Source organism: Notothenia rossii, assembly GCF_949606895.1.
Source record: "Notothenia rossii genome assembly, chromosome: 11".
In the NCBI taxonomy this organism is placed as follows: domain Eukaryota; kingdom Metazoa; phylum Chordata; class Actinopteri; order Perciformes; family Nototheniidae; genus Notothenia; species Notothenia rossii.
In genome coordinates, this window is record NC_136910.1 from 22284584 (window position 1) to 22308635 (window position 24052).

General features: G+C 40.7%; 3 protein-coding genes across 8 annotated transcripts in view; 2 read left to right on the forward strand and 1 right to left on the reverse strand.

Annotated features, from left to right (window-relative positions):
* Positions 1–4502: 4502 nt before the first annotated feature.
* LOC307024244 (uncharacterized protein) overlaps positions 4503–24052 on the forward strand; it is a 42885-nt gene continuing 23335 nt past the window's right edge. For 4 of the 6 annotated variants that reach the window (XM_079658211.1, XM_079658212.1, XM_079658214.1 and 1 more), the window contains exon 1: positions 4504–4770. The gene's annotated coding sequence lies outside the window, so the exon portion shown is untranslated. Of the gene's footprint in view, positions 4771–24052 lie in introns of all 6 variants that reach the window. The other 2 variants (XM_079658215.1, XM_079658217.1) reach the window with 2 other exon arrangements.
* On the forward strand, positions 16865–18064 carry LOC307025156 (uncharacterized protein; the record flags this gene model as incomplete). Its single annotated transcript, XM_079659771.1, has 2 exons — positions 16865–17160; positions 17395–18064. 2 exons carry the CDS (start codon positions 16865–16867, stop codon positions 18062–18064), a joined length of 966 nt encoding a protein of 321 aa, XP_079515897.1.
* On the reverse strand, positions 18751–20130 carry LOC307025157 (uncharacterized protein; the record flags this gene model as incomplete). The annotated part of the gene is made up of 2 exons (XM_079659772.1): positions 19647–20130; positions 18751–19331 (listed from the first exon to the last, which is right to left on the reverse strand). Exons 1-2 carry the CDS (start codon positions 20023–20025, stop codon positions 18751–18753), a joined length of 960 nt encoding a protein of 319 aa, XP_079515898.1. The 5' UTR covers positions 20026–20130.

A 24052-nucleotide genomic window follows, 5' to 3' on the forward strand; every position in this document is an offset into this window, starting at 1 on the left:
GCTTGAACTAGCATCACAGAACAGCAAACTGAGTTTCAATGGATGTTTCCTTCTGCACTTTTTCTCTCACGACAACAGGGCATGTTTGGTTTTCTCTTTGAGAGAAATCGTTTTTTTGAAGCTGTTGTTGCCCTGTGGAAAAATGTAATCACAAGAAATGACTCTGGAAAAGCTGCAGATAGAGGCATAAGAAATTAATGCAACTGATTATTTAATGTTTAATGTTGTTTTTATAGGCAATAATTTAAGCTTTGTTAGTTCCAGGTTGAATATGTGCAATAAGTTCATTTCAATAAGTTCTGCAATAAACATTGAACCAGTCCGGCCATCGAATAGTACCAATTTCTTTATTTTGGCCCACTGTGTATTTGAGTTTGACACCCCTGGTCTATATGATAGCTGTTTATAGTACTTTTTTTACACAGCCATACTGTATACACATACACAGACGTGCATCCATATGCGTGTCCCGACTAATGTGCTGATCCATGGGAAACTCCAATTTGCTTCTTTGGGATAACAAACAAATAGGTCTGTGTTGTCAAAGAAACATTTAAGTAAAAAGCACACAGTTATTAAAATACAATTGTGTTTATAGCACAAACTTGTCACAGCATAAAGTAAAAGGAAAACCTACAATGAAGATTAAAGGGAATCATTGTTTACCTTGTGGACCCACCATGTTTTATAGTGTGACGCATAAATCCAATTATGTTCAAATACTGATATCCTGTAATCATCCCATTGCTTGAAATTGGCAATCAAAAGTGAGTGTATGCTAAAACAAAATAACACAAAACAGATTATTTCCCTAGTCACTTTAGTAAACATGTTTTAGGGTCAGTTAAATGATCTGACAACAAAAATGTACAAACTTAGTTAGTGGAAAAAATATGGAGGACTTAAAATTACTTAATAAAATCCATCACATTTCATTTATATAGCTCAATATCACAATTTACAGATTTGAACACCATCTGCTCTAAAACCTAGGAAACTAAATAAACCCTACAACTAACGGGGGAGAAATGGAAGAGAGCTCAGGGAGAGAAACTGAGGAAGGGTACCTCTCCCGTAGCAGAGAATAAACAACATCATATACATTCCAACATAGACAATCCATATCAGGCTTTTTGTGATGACAAAGGGATTCAATTCCAACAACATGGCACCAGCTTTTTGCAGTACTACATCATAAACAAAAATGTATAAGGTGCGGTTTAGACTTAATTTATTAAAACATAAATGGATGGAAAAAGAAGGCTAAATACAGAAAGACAGCATTAACAAAGAAATTAAATCTCAAAATGTTTTGATTAATAAATAATTAAATAATGGTAATTAATCAGGAAAAAAAAGTAATATAAATTAAAGATAATATATGTTGCTAATTACTTAACAATTATTTATTTATTACCGTGAATTTGTTGATTTCTTTCGAGGTGGGTAACCCCATATGTTTCCTTTATTAAAAATGTGTTAAAAAAATGATAAATATATTTTTTATTATTATTAATTCTACACATATATGAAGCATAGGCCGCTTAATCACAAGGAACTAAATCCCCACACCCTAACTTTACTCACAATCACATAACATACAAATCTGCATAGGAAATGCATTAAAGGCAATTAAAGATTAATTTCTAAAAGTTCTGAGCTCACAGAGTGTACAAATAGCGATAAGCAAATACAGATATGCATTTTTGCAACCAAGCTTGAAGGTACACACACACACACACACACACACACACACACACACACACACACACACACACACACACACACACACACACACACACACACACACACACACACACACACACACACACACACAGAGAGAGAGAGATCTCATTATATCTCAGTGGTGCCCTGCAGCAAGGTGAGTATTTAGACAGTTGTTTGGAGGAGTGCTGAGGGAGTTACTGTGTTAGATTGTGAGCAAATTAGTTTGGACCCTGAGGGTTTAGTCGATGCCAACCCCAGGGGCTGTGTGTGTGTGTGTGTGTGTGTGTGTGTGTGTGTGTGTGTGTGTGTGTGTGTGTGTGTGTGTGTGTGTGTGTGTGTGTGTGTGTGTACGTGTGTGTGTGTGTGTGTATGTGTATGTGTGTGTGTGTCTCAGTGCAGAGCAATGCCTTTAAAAGACACTGTGTCCAATTCTCCTGGAGGTGTAGGACATCACACATCACACGCCCCTGCTTATCTGCCAGCGTCCCAAAAATAAATGGGCACTTAGTTGATGAATTCATGTGAGGTTAGAGGTGGCCAACGTGTCAGTGGTGTGTTTGTTTGCTTGTGCTCCTCGTCTGCTTTTATTATTCAGTCCAACATCATCTTTAATACACTTAGTTCCCTTCTTAAACATGTCTCCTCTTCCTCCTCTCCCTCTCGCTCTGTCCTTGCTGTGGCAGCTGTTGCTCTTTTTAAATTTAGTAGGCCTGTTGGCCGCCTGGTGATTAATTGGACGGCGGGGCTCGGGTTGTAAATAGATGTTCTATTCTCATGTTTGTTTTCCTCGGTTAGGCGACCACGCAGCTGATAAGAGTACTCATTCAATATGAAACACAGCAGGTGCTAGAAAGCCCAGGGTTAACTCGAAAAACACACAAATAAAGTGTGTTTCCTCCCGTGTGCGTCCACTGGAAACATGTGACCGTTAGATGAATACACAAAGATGTGAGCAATGCGCATGAATGTATTCTTGCCTGTGCCATAATGTTAGCGCGTATGCAGTAACCAGAAGATGTTGCTCATGAGTCATAGTGCTGAATAGTCATTTAAAAAAAGGCTGGGTCACAACAACATAACCCACAGCAGATGTAGTTCTACTGCCCATCAGTGTTCAGAACAACAGTGCCTTTTGAGAGACCATCACCACAATGGTTGTGTGACTGCCCATTGTTTTACAAAACACAGTCAGAAAATGACCCGTTGGACACCAAAACCAAACACCCATTGCTATGAAAGTACACCTGTGCTTATTACATAGCTAATTATTGTTCGAATATAGAGCGATATTATTTTAATACAATTAGGAAGTTATTACCCTACTCCGATTGGCCAGTAATTGTTATTTTCTTTGCTTGGTTTGGTTAATTTTAGGCATGATAAGATTGGTTGGGGTTAGGTTAAGCCAGGGGTGTCCAAACTGCGGCGTGTTGTTCATTTTTAATTGGCCCTCAGCTAATCCAAAAAGTCTAATATGGCCGCCACCTGAAACTTGAGCTTGTCTTATATTGTACTTCTTATATATACAACAGAATGTTGGGGGAATGAGCAATTGAAACAATAGGACATTTTTGGTTAGTTAATTTAGCTTAGCGAGAAGAATAAACCAAGCAACCACCACCCAGGCTGAGCAAAGACGCCGGTGCTGAAGAAAACTGCTCACGATTCACAACTATATAACTAAAAGCGTTTATTATTACATTATTTTCTAGATCAAACAAATGTAACAAGAGCTCAAAGTCATTTATAGATCCATCCCCTTAATTCTCCCATCTCAGCAATCCAGATCGATGCTTTAACTTCAAAAAGCATTTTCTTTCAGGGAATCTTTCCCCGAACCACAGAGGGGTCAGAGGGCAACCCAATCCAGCCATACAACACCTGTGGGTAAATGAACTTTTGACAAACAAGTCATAGCTTTATTTAAAGATGTTACACCCAATGCACTGTATTGAGTGACACATTTGCCCCAAGCAGATAGTCTTGAATTCACTTGTGCGATATCAGACTCTGAATATCTGCATTAAAAACTGTTGGATGGTTATTTGGTTGCTATTAACATGATTATCCTGTTTCAACAATTAGCTATATTTATTGTTGAATGTTCAGCATGATTTCAGCAGAAGGGACATCACATTTGGGTTTATGGAAAAATGGTGGCTCAGTTTAAGTTATTTGAAGTAAGCTTAGTTTGGGGTTCTCTGCTTGAACTGCTACCTCCGCGACCCGACCACGGATAAGCGGGAGAAGATGGATGGATGGATGGAAGTAAGCTTAAGATGTCTTGCCTCTCTTACACCTCCTCTAATTTACTCTCGGAGACACAACAGACCAGAGCTCCTTTTCTGGACGAACCTCAGAAATCAATTGAGTTGGAGGTGAATGTGTCCAATTTGTAAGAAATTAGAGGAAAACAGAGTAGTACATAATGGTTACTGAAGTTCTCTGAAATTACCTTTCAACACAAAATTGCATGTTGGATTGCACTCAAAATATATTTGTACGCATTGTTCAGGTATGTGTGTTTTTTTCCAGTTGGTTTGTTAATGTGCAGTTCCCTTCTTTCTTTCTAATCCAAACCCACATTGCGTTTTAGCTTTTACTATATGTATTCCCCTACATACATCTATCATTCAAACTTTGTGGTACTCATATTTTTCTTTTCGGTTGTATGTCTTATTCTAGCTTTTAAAAGGCAGCCATTCTCACTTCAACCGCATTACAAACACTGGACAAACACCTTCCTATACTCACACACATGGCTCCTCAAACATTCACTTTTAGCACTGACCTATTAATAGATCTGGTGAGGTCTCCTGCCTCTCTAACGTCACTCTACCTGTCAGTCAGTCTGGGTCTTGGAACAGCACCCATGACACCACTAACCCATCACATGATGAGGGCAAATAGCCAGCGATCCAGCTGCCCCATCAGCGGACCCACTGCAGAAAATAACCCGGACTGGAAGGGCAAAGACGCAATCAGCCTAGAAGGAGACGTTCTGGCACAGCGGGGGAACATAAGTGTGTTTAATGAAAACAAGTGAGTCTCTGAGACCATATTAACATTGAAGAAATTGTCATGAGATTGTCCATGTCCAGTGATTTGTGGTACTGGTGTAGTCTTTGAGGCAACTTAAAATTAACAGACTTTTTTAGAAGACTCCTGACCTTAATTATACATCACATCATTATACTTCATTCAAATAATAGTCAGGGTATTTTCTGCTGAGAGTTGCTGATTCAAAGTTTCTTTTTCTTTTTCTGCACACATGATTTTCATTCATAGCCTTTCAAAACAAAATTGAGGCAGTTGTAGGTTCTTCGAAGTGAAATGGTGAATGTCTTTTAGCAAGAACCTCACTTTTTGGTACTGCTGGAAATAAGTTCTTGTAAAATCTTACATTTTTCAAAACATTTCTGGATTGCCAGATAATTAATTTGTCTTCTGAAAAAGGTTTTATTTAACACAGACAATATTGGTTATGAAGCGGCAAGATTAGTGTGCAAGTAGTGGTTGATAAATACAAAGATGATAAGGCTGTTTTACATCACACCGATTAACTAAGACTTATAAAAACAATGATGTGGCACATTTTATTCAAGAGTCCCCATATTGTCAAATGCAAAATACAAGGACACTGTGAGCACAAACGCTTGCAATTAAACAAAAAACCTCAAAATATCCCAAAATGTATTTATATTTGGCTAAGGTAGAAAAGCTGGTTTAAATGGGCTAAGCTAGGTGTTCCTTCGTTTTCCGTGTTCATGCTAAAATAACGTAACTGAGTGTGAATTCAAATATGAAGTCTGGATAAGGCATGAGTGCTCACCTCAGACTTCCGATGGACAATGGGGCTGCTTCTGGTTCAGCTTTATCCACCAACTTCAAACAGGATTAAAACAAGAATGAATGGTGTGGCTCTCCTAAAATTTGATAATGTTATTTGACCAAATTAATCATACGAAGTAGGCTACTTCAGAACCTTTGGAGGAAGTGGAGATGTCTTATATTTTTTATATAATCTGTAATATTTTCTTGATGCTGTGTGGATAGCAATTCCCCACAAACACAACCATGCACACAAAGAAACAAACTTGCAGAGGGTAAGGCATGCAAGCATGTGTGTTGCATGCTGATGCATGTCAAGGACTTGGAAGCTAATTTTGTCCTCCAGTGGACGTTGATGACAACTCCAGTCAGTCTGCACACCACCAGGACAGACACATGTGAACGTGTGAAACTTTTCTAAATGTAAGCAGCCTCTCAAGCTCATATTCACTCTTATGCTGCATTTACATTGGCACCTACGTCTATGCAAATTCCTAAGTATATACGATTCTTTCTATAGGGGCGGATGGTTGTATCAGCAAATGTAAGCAATTAAGTAGAGTTTCCAATGCTCGAATGTCCTATACAAACAAATCCAGTCCCGTTTTACTTAAGCTTTGTTTATAAGGAAACCGTCTAATCTCAGATGTGGACATTTTGAAATAAAAGTCAATTTGCCAGCACAGCAATTTAGCTTTTTGCACTAAAAGGGAAAAGAGTATACTTTACTCTGTGTTGTTTGTGTGGCCTTACACCAGACTAGACAACAAAGTGGAGAATTTTCCCCCTCATGCACCACCCTCCATACTCTAATATCCAATATGCTGACCTCGCCTGGCCTCTTCACTCTATCCTTTTGTTGTCTTTATCTCAACACGCAGCAACTGTAAAGGTCATTCATCTTGAGTGTTCTCACACACAAGCAGAGGACACTCAGACTTACATTACACACCAAACAAACAAACAAACACACACACACAGACCTGAGACTGCCATGTCATCGTATGCTTACTTCACATCTGTACTGCTTGGAGTGCAGGAAACCTCGTCTAAGATATCAAAAGGAAGGAAGAGGAAATTATAAAATGTCTCTTTTGAATTTGTTTTAACAAGATAACAGTAAACCTGGGGCTGCTGTAATGAGCCATTGAAAACTGACGCCTCTGAAATGCCCATAAGCCTGTACATCCCATCATCCCCTATTAATCTCTGGTAATATCACACACCTTTCTGTCACAAGTGACATATTTAATGGATTTTATTTCTCAGTGAAACAGACCCACCCATTATTAATGGTGAGCTACATGTACCGGTCACTTAAGTGGACCATTAGATGTAGACCAAACATTTTTCTGCATCTCTGAAAACACCTCTAAATTCCTTCACACATCTTAAGCACGACACATGAGTTTACGGAAATGAAAGGGCAGTTTACCATTTGCTTAACCCTTAATGTATGTTATTGAAACTTGGTACAGTATGCCTTTGTTTTGGATTTTCCACATGTTGTAGCAGTGTGGGCGGGCTGTTACAGAGAGTTAGTGTATTCAGCATTCAAATAGCTTGGTGCCTTTCTATAATACTCCAAACACAAAAGTAAAAGTGTCAGACACTGATCAGTAGGATTACTACGTGTATATAATTGATAAATATACATTTGTATGGTGCAAACAGTACTATACTATCAAAATTATAATATAAAGCCTTAACTAAGTACAGTAGTTGATAGTTGCCACATAAAGATTTAGCATAGGTTAGCTAGCTCTTCTGATAGCACGAGGATTCATGTGCAACAGACTATCATGGATGATTGTAAATGACTAGGTTGGGCCAATTTATGTTTGCCCTTCTCATTTGTATAATCAGACATATTAAAATACAAACTAAAAACATTATAAAACTAATTTGGAGACAGCCATTCAGTATCTCATATGGCCCCTTAGGCTTCATGTCCCCCCTGTTGAAGGATTAAACAGCATGTTTATCGGCCATATCTGAGCAATCATTAGAACACAGAACTAACAAGGTCTGCTTTCCAAGCCCCATGAGTAAATCATTAAATAACTATGTTGGTTGGTATGGTAACAGGTAACATTTAAAATCAAAATCCTGTTAATGGAGCTTTTTTTAGCGCTTTTTTCAATAGTGCTAATGGAAAAGATAAGCAGCTCTGTTGAATTTGAATTGACAGCCTAGGGACAGCTTATCCGACCCAGATAGCATTACGTTTGACAAAAACATTGAAAACATGTATACTCATACTATAATGAGTATACAATAAATCTAAATGGGACAGATTGCTCTTCCCCCCTATAGAAGAAAGGTTCTCTTTCTTTAAGTCCATGTCTTCTTGGTTGATCATCAACTGATGAAGATACTGCTGTGTGTAGCCATCTAGTTTTCTTAAGCCTGAGAGACTTGTTTAAACAACGCATAGGGCTAATGATAGCTGAATTAATTAGCTCGCTACAGACAACAAAATATGCATTGCGGATCCTAATAACAGTTATCAATGGCTAAAAATCAGCAGCTGCTGTTATCTACCTTTTTCTAAAATCAAGGACCCATTATTTCAAGATTTACAAAGGATCATGATTGACAAATCTGCAACATGTATCCCTGTAAACTGAACTAAGGGGGATTAAGTCAGTCCTATTATCAGTCCAGACAAAAACTGTAGCCTATTCCAAGGCTATAACTATGCGAACATATTGAAAATAATGATCTGTGTGGGTGGTCAGTGTAGCAGTCATACGGAGGGCTGATAAAATAATCCCTTACAATGGCTAAACAAACATTAAGCTTGGATTCTGCTCCAATTTCAATTCAAGTAGCACATGTCAGTACTTCCATTTGCCCCAGGTTAGAATTAAATATGTAATTTAAGATCATTAGATGGGTTTTGTTATGTGTGATATTACATTTTTATAATACAGTGTACTATCATATGGTATAAGATATCTTCTGATATCCTGCTTGCTTTTATTGCTGTTTATTTTTAACTGACAGCTCAGTGTGTGTGTTGACCAAAAAGAAAAGGGGAGCTGTTTGCCATTTGGGTGCCTCAAGTGCCTCAACAGTGTAATATTAATACCACACCCATATTAGAAACACCACACCCGTTAAGGCAGTCATATTGGCAGGCTTGGCGTATTTGGTCCTTGATGCAAAATGCATTTTAGTCATTGTTATCTTTTCCCTTAAAAACACTGAAAAGATCTCGAAACAGTCTCTGCTAAACAGTGAAGATATTTCGTGTGCTTGCCAGCCAATCAATTAATTCTAATTTGATCATTGGCTCATTTAGCAGAATGGGATTCTTGCTTATCGGGGAGACAATTACCTCCAATCAGCTGTGAACACAGCCTTTCCATAAATCTTATTTTCAGGCTGTGCTTCGCAGCTCATTTCTGTCTTACCTCAGACAAGACCACCCCCCACCACTTTCCCTAAAAGCAGCTGAGAGTATTGATTTGTAATAATTATAGCTCTCATTTAAAGAGACTGTGAAACAGAGCCGTCTCCTCCAAAAGCCATTTCACCCCAAGGACATTTGAACATGTGTGTTTGCTGGTTTCCCCGAAATTATATAGTGAATCTACTTGATCTCCAATAAATGGATTTGGAGTTGCTGTGCAAAAGTGATCAATAACCAAGTCAACTTTTGCTGAAACAACATGGTGGATTGAGCCTGGATAGTAACCTGAACCTGCAGAAGTGACTAAAGACTCTTGGATTGGTTTCTGGATTCACTTTGTTCTTATATTGGAAAAAAAGCTGAATAAAAACCTTTTTGGAAAACAAACCAAAATACATGCCACAGCCCTGCTCTGTGTCCGTTAGCAAGAAGGTGCATTAGGCTACAAGCTAGTGTGATGCTAACATGCACACAATAACTAAAGCAGGCTTAGTGTTAAGGCCCAGATACACCGGCCAGTCACCTGAGAAGTCAGCGACGCCGACACCGACTGTTGCGTCGCCGGACTCTCCTGCGTATTTGCCGACTTCGCACACTGGAACACACCGCAAATCCGAGCCGAGCACGTATGAACTGCGCATGCGTGAGTGGCAATAACTCTCCTTACCAGCAGGCGGCGGTAGTGTGTATTCATCATTCAAAAGAGGCAACAACTGGAACAACCGGAAGACAGAGAAGAAGAACAGACTCCGTAATATAAACAAACAACAAATAGCGTTTTTCTTTCCATTTTCACTCTCGTCCATTGAAAACATGAACGAACAGGAGCAGGACAAACGGGAGGTACTGGAGCTAGCAGCCCTTGGACTCCCGCTTGTGTTAAATCATTTGTTTACCTCCCTCACTTCCGTTAACGCTTCTCATGCACTGATTCGCTGGCTGAACAGCCAATCAGTGTTATCCCTTTGTCCGACTTCCGGTGGTGTTCTCGAATCGGCAATAAAAGGCGTCAGGTCGGCAGAAAAGACGTGCGGCGCACACCACTCCGAATAGGGCGTGCCCACGCTCATGTTCGGTCTGACTCCCATTTACTGCCAATTTCGGGCCGGTGTATCTGGGCCTTTATCAATTGTCCTTGGATCAGCTTGTTAGCAGGCACGCTAATGTTTGCTAATCAGCACTAAAGACAAAGTACAGCAGCTGATCTAAGTATTGGACGAACTTACATTTTGACTTGATGATCTAGAACCAGAGGGAAAGTAATCTGAGTCATTCATCTTAATGACTTTAATGAGGGGGACATGAGTTCCTCAACCACATTTTATGGCAATTCATTCAATTAGTTTTTGTAGATATTTCCGTCTGGGACAAATAAGGAAGCACAGAAGGAGATGGCTCAGGCGGAATATTGGGATTCAGCTCCAGTCCTCTTCCTCTGTTTCCTATTCTGTCTGGGTGAGAGAGGGAGAGCAGGACAGATAGACTGTTATCTGTCAGTATTTCAGGGGCTGCAGGGTAGGCAGGCAAAAGTTGCCAACAGTTTTACAATTTCATCTCTTCTGCATGTAGACATTCAAAACAGCCTTGTATATGGGAATTGAAATTAGCTTCGGTGTGCTTTTAGTGAAAGTGCATGCTGGTGCAATATTTAAAAGTGACACAGCATCTGAGAGCCTGTAGCATTACTGCACAGGGAGGAACTTCCTTATGAGAAACATGTTTTAATGCGCCACCGCTAACATTGGCTATAGTGGAGCTGACTGTTTTGGGCTATCTTCTGCCTGTGTGTGTGTGTGTGTGTGTGTGTGTGTGTGTGTGTGTGTGTGTGTGTGTGTGTGTGTGTGTGTGTGTGTGTGTGTGTGTGTGTGTGTGTGTGTGTGTGTGTGTGTGTGTGTGTGTGTGTGTGTGTGTGTGTGTGTGTGTGTGTGTGTGTGTGTGTGTGTGTGTGTGTGTGTGTGTGTGTGTGTGTGTGTGTGTGTGTGTGTGTGTGTGTGTGTGTGTGTGTGTGTACGTACGTGTACGTACGTGTGTGTGTGTGTGTGTGTGTGTGTGTGTGTGTGTGTGTGTGTGTGTGTGTGTGTGTGTGTGTGTGTGTGTGTGTGTGTGTGTGTGTGTGTGTGTGTGTGTGTGTGTGTGTGTTAGGAAGAGGTACATCTTCCCTCCACTTGAGCAGCAAACTGCCCTTGGGTTACTGCAGTATTTCTCTCCCTCTCTGTGGCCCTTTATTACTCTCCCTCTCCCTCTCTCACGATCTTCCGGGTAATTGTATCAGACATAAACATGCAGACGTGCTTACTAGCATATGCACGCGCCACTGCAGTCACACACACTCTCTCTTAGGGCAGATGTGCAGGCTTGAATGACCCGTTGCTTCTGAGTGGTTGCTAAAAAAAAGCAGCTCTCCCTGCTGCGTGGTGATGGAATTGCATAATGAGTGTGATGTCAGCATCGTTCTTCCCACGGTAACAAGTGACGCTGACGGACAACGGAAGCGTGGAGCGGCGAGGTAACTGAGGGAGAGGTAGAAGAGAGGGAAAGAAAACGGAGAGTGGCACCAACACAAAGGAGAGGAAGTCAAAGCTGCAGTGAGTGAGATTTGTATGTCAAAACACCTTCAATTACAAAGTGACACTGCAACAGAGAGGAGCATACCTTCAGCTCTGACTGGGATAATGTACTTTTATTCACCGAAATGACATTCTGCGGTTGGGTACGGACACTTCTCACAAATACAATACCATAATAGGCCTACCTTGTTGTCAAATCAAGTCGCACATTTTTCTTGTATCACAGCAGCTCCATTTTCAACATTAAAAAGGAGATATATTAAGACCAGATACAAGAAAACAGACTTTTAAAGTGGCCCTATTATGCTTTTGGGGGTTGTCCCTTTCTTGTAGTGTGTTATGTTATTGTGAATGTACAGATGTAGCGATTCATTTCAGACAGTTTGAAACGCGAGGGCCGTGATTGGTACGTGATCTGCCCTCGCTCAAGGGAAAACCTCCAGCTTGACTTGAGACCGCCCCCGTGATAGATAAATGTAATTATAATGAAGCCAGCTGCAATGGATCATTGATCCACCAGGGGGTGCAGTGGGGTTCCACACTGGAGCTCATGTGAAATAAAGTGAGATACAGTATGCTGGATGTACAGCGGAACTTTGTTAAGATCCATATCATATGTCACGGATATCATACTACTGTGCTAAATAAGAGACATGTAATCATTTACAAAACATCACCATGTTGTTATTTAACAAAATCATTTTGTTATTCGAAAAAAACGAACGGGAGGAAATGCAGCCCGGCTCTCGATTTTTAATCCTAATTTAATCATCATCTTCACCACGATCATTTATGTTTATGTTCGCCGAATTGACATGAAATCACTGACACATATGAATATACTGTATTCAACTTCATTAAAACGTTATTAACGTGCCTAAACTCAGTAATTCACCAAAAATATGTATATTTTAATGGAGTTTCGTCGGTCGATCAGGATCCCAAAGTGTAGCGGAGGGATCCTCATCTGGATGAAGGGTGTTATTTTCCCCATAAAGAACAAGTCGCTGCAAATTATCCCGCTTATTACATGGCCACATTCTCAACAAAGTAACGACATGACTCCCAATATTAATTGAAATGCTTTTATGGATTTAGAAAATGTTTTTATTGATTTAAAAAATAGTTGTATGTATTGATTTAAATTCACATGCATCCGCTAAGAAAAATAGTCCGTTGTTACAGTTTTTTAAACAGTCTGAATGAAACGGCAGCTCTCAGCTGTGTATTTACACAACTAATGGCCCATCAACCACAGCTCTCTCCCCCCCTCCCCCCCTGATCTTTCTTCTCCAGCAGCTAAATTAACAGTAGGTTACTCTGAGTGACCATAGACTGTATGTGACAAGCTTACAGTTAGTGACGTAACAACACCATAAAAGCTGGTGGGTTGAAAGCAATACGGGAGGTAAAAATAACTACAATAATTGTGACTTATTTATTGTGGCTTTTATGTTTTTAGGTATAAAATGTTATGTAATTCAGGTTTATAGTTCACCCTTCTCTAAAAGCCTTCAACAATGACAATATTCATTGTAATTTACTAAATCCTTCCAACACACATTGTAAAATATAGCCTACTGTAAGTTAAGAAATCATTTCAATATGTACATCTTCTGATGTAACAATAATAACATTATAAATAGTAACATAGCTGAACATGGTATTGCACATTTAGCTTTGAGTGTTACTGACATGAGATGTTTTTATTACATGAATTAAGGTGACTGAGGCTTTTTAACATACAGGGATGCAAACTCATCAGGTATGAAAAAGGTGACAAGGATCCGAGCCCCCGGCTCCCCCACCCCACGGAATGACAGAGGATTTTAGCAGTCAGAACAACTAAAGCAGCAGTGTTAATAATAACAGAAACGCCAAAGAGTCACATAATAGAAATATATAAAAGCATTTATTTCAAATTGTGGAGCAGTCAGTTTATAATTTTGGCAGCACTGTTGAGCATTTTGAAAATGTATTTTCAGGCCTCTGTGCAAGGCTTAAGTCTTTTTATCTTTATAGCCACATGGTGTAAAGTAACTAAGTTCATAAACTCAAGTACTATACTTGGGCACAATTTTGAGATACTTGTACTTTATTTAAGTATTTCAATGTTTTTGCTACTTTGTTCTTCTACTCCACTACAGTTCAGAGGTACATGGTGTACTTTGACTCCACTACATGTAATTAATACCTTTAGTTACTTCACAGATCTGGATTAATTAAGTGAAATATAATCAAGTGTTAAATCGGACTTTAGTTCCACCTGGAGTAAATCCACAAGCTACCCTGCAGTATACAAAGTCATTCGAACTAATTGCACCTTTAGCAGCTTTGAGAACACTTTCATGATCAATCATTATAAAACATATCATATCTATTATTCTGAAATGGACCAATCTGCACAATGACTAGTTTTACTGTCGCTACTTTCACTATATTTTGATGATAATACTTTTCTACTTTTACATGAGGAACATTTTGAATGCAGGACTTTTACTGTAACAGAGTATTCCTACACTCTGGGACTATTACTTTTAGTCAAGTACAAGATCTGAGTACTTCTACTTTTACTCAAGTACAAGACCTGAGTACTTCTACTTTTACTCTAGTACAAGATCTGTGTGCTTCTACTTTTACTCAAGTACAAGACCTGAGTGCTTCTACTTTTACTCAAGTACAAGATTTGCGTACTTCTACTTTTACTCTAGTACAAGATCTGTGTGCTTCTACTTTTACTCAAGTACAAGATTTGAGTACTTCTACTTTTACTCTAGTACAAGATCTGTGTGCTTCTACTTTTACTCAAGTACAAGATCTGAGTACTTCTACTTTTACTCAAGTACAAGACCTGAGTACTTCTACTTTTACTCAAGTACAAGATCTGAGTATTTCTACTTTTACTCAAGTACAATATATATACTTATACCACCTCTGTTTATAGCCTATGAAAAAAACTATTAGAAATAGAAGGCTAAAGCTAACGTTAGCAGATAATGACAATGTATGCTAGCTAGCTAGCTCAACGATTCCTTAAATAATATTACCACAGAAAAACTTTTCAGTTCACATCACGCTCTGCCGCTCCGACAGGGAGCTCTGCTCTGAACACCTGAACAGCCCGTTCTAACAGCTGTTCACCAGCGGTCAAGTCTGTGCCACAGTGACTCCGGACGCACAGTTAATATTAACGAACGCACCCGTAGGTAATGTAGCTGCTGAAGCTAGACCATCATCTCGGAGCAGCAGAGCCTTATTATACATCCATGAGCAGAGCCGACAGGCAGGAAGACTCGAGCACACAGCTCGTACTTCATTATAATATATAAAAAAAGAACACCATGCGTGTCATGATGGCACATAACAGCTCACGGCCGCAGATTACTCCGGGTCCCAGCCCCCCCCATACCCCAAAAATATTTGTATTGCAGATCTACATGAATCACACAAACGACTTATTTTGGATTCAAAACGGCGAATTTCGCCGAAAGGTGACAAGTTTGCATCACTGAACATAGACAGAGCACAACTGAAACATAACATCTGAAACGATGTAACAACATAATACACTTGTGGGGATGCTTGGGATGTGAGGAGTGAGGGACAAGGCTTAGAACGGGCGTGTCGCCTGGCAGGACAGGAGAGTGTGTGCACCAGTCTGCCTTGATCTATGAATTCATGTCCGTGACACTCACTGCTGCCCACAGCTGTTTTATAGAAGGAAATTCCTTCACTTCATGAAAGTGTTTTAACCACACACACCTCTACACACACATGACGGGTGTTATTTTCCCCATAAGGAACAAGTCGCTGCAAATTATCCCGCTTATTACACGGCCAAATTCTCAACAAAGTAACGACATGACTCCCAATATTAATTGAAATGCTTTTATGGATTTAGAAAATGTCTTTTATTGATTTAAAAATTAGTTGTATGTATTGATTTAAAAAATAGTTGTATGTATTGTTTTAAATTGACATGCATCCGCTAAGAAAAATAGTCCGTTGTTACAGTTTTTTAAACAGTCTGAATGAAACGGCAGCTCTCAGCTGTGTATTTACACAACTAATGGCCCATCAACCACAGCTCTCTCCCCCCTCCCCCCTTGATCTTTCTTCTCCAGCAGCTAAATTAACGGTAGGTTACTCTGAGTGACAAGCTTACAGTTCGACACAACACTGTCATTGCAAGTGACCCTCAGTTAGTTGACTTTTATGTTCAACTGCTAAATTCGTTACTGATAAAAAAGGGCTTCTACTGTACCTAATTACCTTAACACTAGAACCGCCAGAGGTTTTTGTATAGGCCTACCTAAACCTGTCAAATCCCGCTATTAGAATGCAATTTTTAACAACATAGGGTGCTACATAACACACTTTCAGGAAAAGTCAGGGACTGGGAGACTTTAATATTTTATTGAAAAAAAGTTACATTGCACACACACAACACACATCACACAAATTGACCCGATTGGCGGTTCTAGTATTAAATAAACTCACTAATTAATGAAACCAGTTCAATACGCATTATTCTTATTCTTATCATTCTTTATGAGCGCAGAAATAGTCTTAAAATCAGATCTGTTTTTTAAATGAAATCTGACGGCAGGCAGTTATCTCTGATCACCTATGACAAATGCGCCGTACCTAATTGCTGGCCATTCAGCCACAGACACTGTTCGAAATGGGGGGGAGCTAGGAGGAGCTTGGCTCCCCCGAAGAGGGAGGGAGCTCCCCTGAAGGCTGACTTTGAGATAAATAGGGGGAGCCCAAAACAATCGTGCATATTTGTGTCACACAGATTAGAAATGTTGAGTTTCTGTAAATAACAGTTCTTGAAATAAATAATAGTTATTGTTCATTACAGTTTCTGAATATTTGTTTTATATTTGTGAATATGTCTGGGTGTTGCCATCTGTATGTGGCGGCGCTGCATTCTTACTTACGTTGCTATGATTATGGCGGTGATGCCGGCGCGGTATTTGAAATGTTCATATTGATATTTTTTTAACTCTGGCTGTGTAATAAAAAAATATGGCAAAACGAAAACAGCCAAGCGTCACAGCTTTTGGATTCACAAGCAAAGAAGCGAAGGAGTCTAAAAATGACAACGTGAACGGAAAACAACTTTTAGTTGGCCGGCTGTAAGCGGCGTTACGGTACGTCTACACTACAGGCATCAAAAAATCTTGAAGCTGGGCGTGTCTGAAGCTTGGCGATTTCTCGCGCCCAAAGCGACCAACAACCAATCAGGAATCTCCCGCCCGCCCCCGGCATACAAAGCGAAAAAAAAGCCCTCTTCTTCTCCACTATTGCCAAAATGGATGCCGGTTTTGTAGGAAGGGTAGCGTTGGTTTATGCAATGTCTCGCAGGAGGCCACGTATTGTGCGTCGCTGTTGGGTACATCCGATACTCAGAAAACGTCTGCAACGGGGGGAATACCACGTTCTTGTCCAAGAGCTCCGCCTGGATGGTGTACTGTTTCAGCAGTACTTCAGGATGAGCAAAGACGTGTTCAACGAGTTGCTCGGAAAAGTGAGTCCACTGATTGCAAAGGCAGACACCCGTATGCGTTTGTCAATCCGACCCGCCGAGCGACTCGCCATCTGCCTACGGTACGTTTTGTGTATTTCTACTTCTTTAATATGACTCTGTATATAAAGAGAGAGAATGCATGCAATGGATGAATTATGAATGAAGTCTGTGATTTAGTTCAGATGAATGACATTAATTAAGATAGCTAGGTAAACACAGTATTGCTCCCCTGTGTGTGTGTGTGTGTGTGTGTGTGTGTGTGTGTGTGTGTGTGACATTTTTTTTTTTAATCATGTATATTACTTTTTTCTCAGGTACCTGGCAACCGGTGACTCGTACAGGACCATAGCATTCAGCTATCGGGTCGGGCATGCAACAGTGGCTGTCATCGTGAAGGAGGTTGCGAGTGCCATCTGGACCGCGCTGGTCGAGGAGACCATGCCAGTACCACAGACGGAGGACTGGAGAGCCATCGCTGCTGCGTTCCAGGAGCGCTGGAACTTTCCGAATTGCGTTGGTGCCATTGATGGGAAGCACGTGGTGATCCAGGCTCCGGCAAATTCTGGGTCCCTGTACTTCAACTACAAGTCCTCCCACTCCTTGGTACTGCTGGCTGTCGTGGATGCCCAGTACCTCTTCACGGTAGTGGATGTCGGAGGTTTTGGAAGGAGCAGCGACGGTGGGAGCCTGCGAAATTCCGTTTTGGAGAGGGCCTCCGAGATGGCAGTCTGCAGCTACCAGCTGACAGCGTCATCCCAGGAGCAGAGCGGCTGGGCCTTCTTCCCCATGTGTTTGTTGGGGATGAGGCTTTTCCGCTGCTGGACAACCTGCTGCGTCCATTCCCTGGACGTCAGCTCACGCGTGAAAGGAGGCTGTTCAATTACCGCCTCAGCCGGGCCAGGTTGGTTGTTGAATGTGCGTTTGGCGTCCTTGCATCACAGTGGAGAATGTTCCGGCGTGTCATCAACACCAGCCCGGAGGTAACAGAGTTGTGTGTGAAGGCCACCTGTGTGTTGCACAACTTCCTCCGCAGGAAGACAATAGGAAAGCCATCACGCACACCTGTCGTCCCTGTAGTCGCAGAGTCGAGTGATGACGCTCCAACCCTGCGCGATGCACCTAGGATGGGCTCAAACAACGCCACACGCCGATCCATCCAACTGCGGGAGACCTTCTGCTCCTATTTGAATGAGGAGGGTGTAGTGTCATGGCAGCATAAAGTTGTGTAGGGTCACCATGGCTCCTCCAAACCAAAAGCTCTTTTAAGAGCTACCCATTTTCTTTAAAGAGCAAATATTCCAAATGAGCCATTTTAAAATCAAACATTCCTAATAAACATGTTTCTTGAATTGATATTATTATATTATGAGATGACTAACAACCTTTTTCTTTCAGCCCTGTTTTTACTGATAAACCACTCATAATTTCAATAGGTTTTCACAAGAAAAATTACAGAAGAAAGCACATATATATATATATATATATACATATATATACCGACATACATGAAGCTTCTGGTATGTTGCAACTGACAAACCACATGAACAAGTGAAGAAACAGTATAGTCATAACATACTTTAATGTTTTATTTGGTAATGTTGTGAGTGAAGTGTGTGTGATGAGTGTAAAAAAATGTAATGTGGATCAGTATGTGTGAAAAAATTATTAAATTATAAATTGTCCTGATCCACGTCAAAAATTAGCTGGTGTATCCCGAGGCGGACTCTTGCCCTCTGTCCCCTTGTCATCAGCCTCATGGTGGGCAAGAGGCTCTTAAAAAACTGCAAGTCCTCGTCCTCCTCCACCACTGGTGGGGTTGGCTGGGCAATTGCTGGGTAATTGCTGACAGCAGACAGCAGACTTCGTTCAAACGAGGACATCTCCCTCTCCCTCCCCCGTTTTTTGCCCCGGACCTCAGCATTCTCCTCCTGGCTGGCTGCTGCTGGCTGACTGGCGGGCTGACTGGTGGACTGGCTGGTGGACTGGCTGGTGGACTGGCTGGCTGGCTCACTCTCTACCTGGCTCTCTTCCTCTGCCACCAGGGTGGATGGAAGCAGGGTCTGCCGGGGGACATTGCTGGACGTCGCACGGTCTATGATGAATGGGGTTAAAAACCCCATCACTGCCATGAAACGCCAGGGTTTGTACCCCCCTGCAGACCCTGCCCCGCTTCTTTTTGCCTCCTTCTCCATATTCTTCTCCTTGCGGAACCTGTCCCTCAGAGTCTTCCATCTCTTTTTGCACACATCCTCTAATAAAATGAAATAAAATAATAAAGTTAATAAATAAGTTAATTTCTTGAATTTACTAAATTATTCCTCCAATAATGAATGCTATTTTTATGCTACATGCTGGCTAAATATACTGTCTATGCTTGATAGCTGTGCATGTATTATACGTTATGTTATATATTATGCTTATACTTATTATATTATATATATTATATATATTATTATTTTATTATTATATTAATATATATTATATGTTATGCTACATTACTAGCTGTCCATTCAATGTTAAAACGAAGTAAACTGGATATAAACTCCCCAAACAGTTGAAAACCTACCAGTTTCACCAACTGTCTCTGCCACCTCCCGCCATGCCTGGTTCCTCCGGTTTAGGTCCCGGTATGTGAACAGAGTACAGTCATACAGTACTGGGACACTCCCTCCATGCCTGGTTCCTCCGGTTTGTATCCCGGTAAATAGTTCCGGTCGTAAAGAACCGGGTGATTTGCTACCGTAATATCTCGTTTGGAATATGAGGAAATGAACTGCGGTCTGACTCTCCCAGCTTGCACGCGGTTTGATTGGCTGCGCTTGCACTGGCGGGATTTGCATAAACGGGATTTGATTGGCTGATGCCAAGCATCGAGCCTCAAAAGTTGAACATTGTTCAACTTTTGATGCCGATAGATGCTCGTGATGCTTGCAAAGCCATGCCATGCTCCCCACAATGCAGTTCGGCGAAGATTCAAAATCTTCTACGTCACCCCATTCAAGTGAATGGGCGAAGCGTTGAAAGCATTTTTTGATGCCTGTAGTGTAGATGTACCGTCGAGTTTGACAGCTCCACACCGAGGGAGAGGCCTGCCGATGCGGAGCCTGAAGAGGCTTCAACAACGGCCACATCCGCCGGCATAGTGACACCCTCTGTATTAGTAGAAGAGTGTTTTTATAGCAATTGATCGCATCCGCGCTGCTGCGCCAGTCAACAGAGCGTGCGTGTGACATATTTAGTAGCAGGATGTGCGCTGAAAAATAGGGCTCCCCGAAAGCAAATGGGTAATTCGAAAACTGACAGAGCTCCCTCTATACAAATCAAACTGTAGAAGGTGTGAAAGCACCTATTGTTTTAAATAATGGTCGGAATGTGACCTGTGAGCCTTCTGAATTACCGTGGGACAGCACATTCTAAACTAAAATGTTCAATCAATAAAGTAACATCTTATCTTATCTTAATAATATCTTCATATTAATAATAATAATAAATCATACAGTATGTGTCCGAAAGGGAGCAGGAGGAAGCAAACACAAAAATATACTGCATATTAAAGCAAACGATTGTAAAGGTTAAAGTATGAGCATAACAAATAAAGAAGTGTAATGTAAACATTTACATTATAATTATGATTATTTAATATATAAAGACTATATATTATTGAATTACAAGATTAGATATACTTTAGTTGATCTAAAATATTGATGTGTTCAAATGCTCTTCAAAACACAACTGAAAGTCCATGAAACTTGTCTTTCTGTATTTGTGAATGAAGCGCCATCTCCTGGTTAAAACCTGAAATTGAAAATCTGGCAACGCCCTCTTGGAAAATAGTGGGAGGGCTTAACATTCCTCTATACTGGTCTTTGGCAGGCTGTAGGCAGGAAGCTGTAAGCTGGAGTCCGAAATTCAGTGCTCCATCTGTAAAAGGCTAAAATCCCTGTGTTCCCTCTGCAGAGGGAGTTTCTCTCCCATACACTTCCCCCCCTCTGAAAAGCCTGCATTTTACTCCTTTGTTTACTACTGTGACATAGTGACATTATAATGTAACACTGACTTCTATTGGCTAGTGTTCCAACACATTGTACATGATGGGCTCAGGGGCAGGACATCTCTTAGTTGACCAATCACAACAGAGCCGGACAGAGCTTTAACATAATAAAAAGCTTTTTGAACATTAAAGCGTGGAGATGAAAATGAGCATCATATGTCCTCTTTAACATAACATTAGAATCACTGAAGACAATGTGTTCAAGACTATTTTACCTGAGATTTAACTTTTTAAACCGTGGGACTCTGTTACGGCTGCTGCCTTCCGGGTCGTCTTTATAGAGAACCGCAGTGACGCGTCGTAAAACCCGGAAGTAAACTTCTTCCGGTTCCTTCGCGAAAAACCAATACAAATTCTCCATAGGATTTTGGAAAATAGCTCGAAATAAGGTCTGTGGTTGACACACATTTAAGAGAGGGATCACGTTTTGTTCAGCCGGATAATCTCCACATGTCAACCCTACTTTTATAATTTTTGAATCATAAATCTAGTCGCCAAAAGCGAAATGCTAACGTTATGCTATAAACGAACTACAAGCCAGTACAGCAGCAGGGTCGCACGACTTCAACGTCACACCAATTTAAGATCGTTTCAACTGACTTGCACTGAAACTGCACTTTGAACACTTTAAATATATTAACATTTTAAACTGTATACCCCGGTTATCTAGGCCCGTTTTGTTTAATGTGTACCACGTTTATCTTAGCCCTTTTTGTTTTATGTATACATGTCACACTGTGGGAAACGATATTTCGATATTTCTGGATGTATAACACATGTAGAATTGTTGACAATGAAGCTGAATTTGACTTTCGCGTGCTTGCATATTTTAACAAAGCTTTTCATTTTAGCCACACTGAATTTAACTAGAAGTCATGGCTGTGTCAATTACCAGTCTGATATCGTTTTACAAAGATGACAAGAAGAATGTAGATAGAGGAGAGAACCACTACAAGTCAGGACACGTTACAGTGCAGCCTAGATGAAGGTGTGCTTACCGGTGTTGTCAGGGCTAGCATGAGGGACAAGGTTTATAGTGTCGGTGAGTAGTCGTGATAGCAAGAGTACCGTTAACCTCAAGTTAATTTATTCCCATTAATTCCCATCAACAAATCAATTGTATGTGTCACATGAAATCTTTATTAGGCAAGGCAAGGTAAGTTTATTTATATAGCACTTTTCAACACAAGGCAATTCAAAGTGCTTTACAAAAAATGAAAGACATTAAGAAAATGGCATTTAAAATCAGTCATTAAAAAGAAAAGCTAATAAAATAAACACTAAAAGAAAAAATACATGGATAAAAGTTACAGTGCAGTCTAAGATATGAATAGTTCAATTAAAAGCAGCGACAAAAAGAAAAGTCCTCAGCCTGGATTTAAAAGTAGTAAGTTGCAGCGGACCTGCAGGTTTCTGGGAGTTTGTTCCAGATATTTGGAGCATAATAACTGAACGCTGCTTTACCATGTTTAGTTCTGACTCTGGGGACAGAAAGCTGACCAGCCCCTGAAGACCTGAGAGATCTGGATGGTTCATCATTTAGCAGGAGGTCAGAAATGCATTTTGGTCCTAAACCATTCAGTGCTTTATAAACAGCAGCAGTATTTTTGAAATCTATTCTTTGACACACAGGAAGCTAGTGTAAAGACTTCAGAACTGGAGTGATGTGATCCACTTTCTTAGTGTTGGTAAGGACTCGAGCAGCGGTGTTCTGAATCAGCTGCAGCTTTCTAATCGATTTTTTAGTGAGACCTGCGAAGACACCATTGCAGTAGTCCAGTCTACTGAAGATAAAAGCATGGACACGTTTTTCCAAATCCTGCTGTGACATTAGTCTTTTAATCCTAGATATGTTCTTTAGGTGATAGTAAGCTGATTTAGTAACTGTTTTAATGTGACTGTTGAAACCAATAACTCATTTAACCCGCTGACAAGAGAGCCCACCTCCGAAGATCGTGACTGGCTGAGGGAGGCAGGTTCTCAGGAATTTCTTGGCTTCTCTCCCCCGAGCCAGAAGAGGAACACTACAGCTTGGAAACACTTACTGTTCCTGAAATTATCAAATCTGTTGGGCATCAGGGACCTGAGGCAATTGTGGCAAGCATGGCATTGTCTGAAGAGCAACAGAGGGCAATTCAGGTTGCTACCACTGGTCAGCAAACCAACCCAAACTGGCATTTGTTCAGGAAAGGAAGGTTGACTGCCAGCAACTTTGGAGCTGTCCTGAGGTCAAAGCGTGTGACTGCTTCCTTTATTGCCAGGGTGCTAGGGCAACAACAGGCCCTTGATGGTGTTTTGTCTGTACAGTGGGGGACTAGGAATGCATGTGAGGGCGTCAGGGCATTCACCACTGCAACTCAGATGCAGGTCCATGAGTCAGATTTGTGGCTCTCCCTATCAGGATTGTTGGGGGCATCTCCGGATGGTCTGGTAGGGTCTTCCGCTGTGCTGGAGGTAAAGTGTCCCTACGGAGCCAGGGAAATGACAATTAGTGAAGCATTGCAAATCAAGGGCTTCTTTGTCAGTAAGGAAGGAGAAACATTCAGCCTGCGTGAGGAACATCCTTACTGGCACCAAGTGCAAGGTCAGCTTCACCTCACTGCAAGGAAGAAGAAATAAAAAAATTGTGAATTGTTTTTAATTTACATTTACTCGCCTTTGCAATGTTGTGGTTGTTAGAGTGTTAGGTTTCCTGTCAGCTCGTCTGTTGGGAAGATATAAAATATAGTTTCATGGAAGTCACACCGTCACATATACTGTAAGAGCATTAAGACATACAGTACATAGGCTAAAACAAAACATCTAAAGATATAACCTTGCACTTTGATAAGTCTCGTGAACATTTTCACTATTTTGACATTTTTATAGATGAAAATTGAACTAAAGAAATAAATGGTGAATAATCCGTATTGAATATAGGT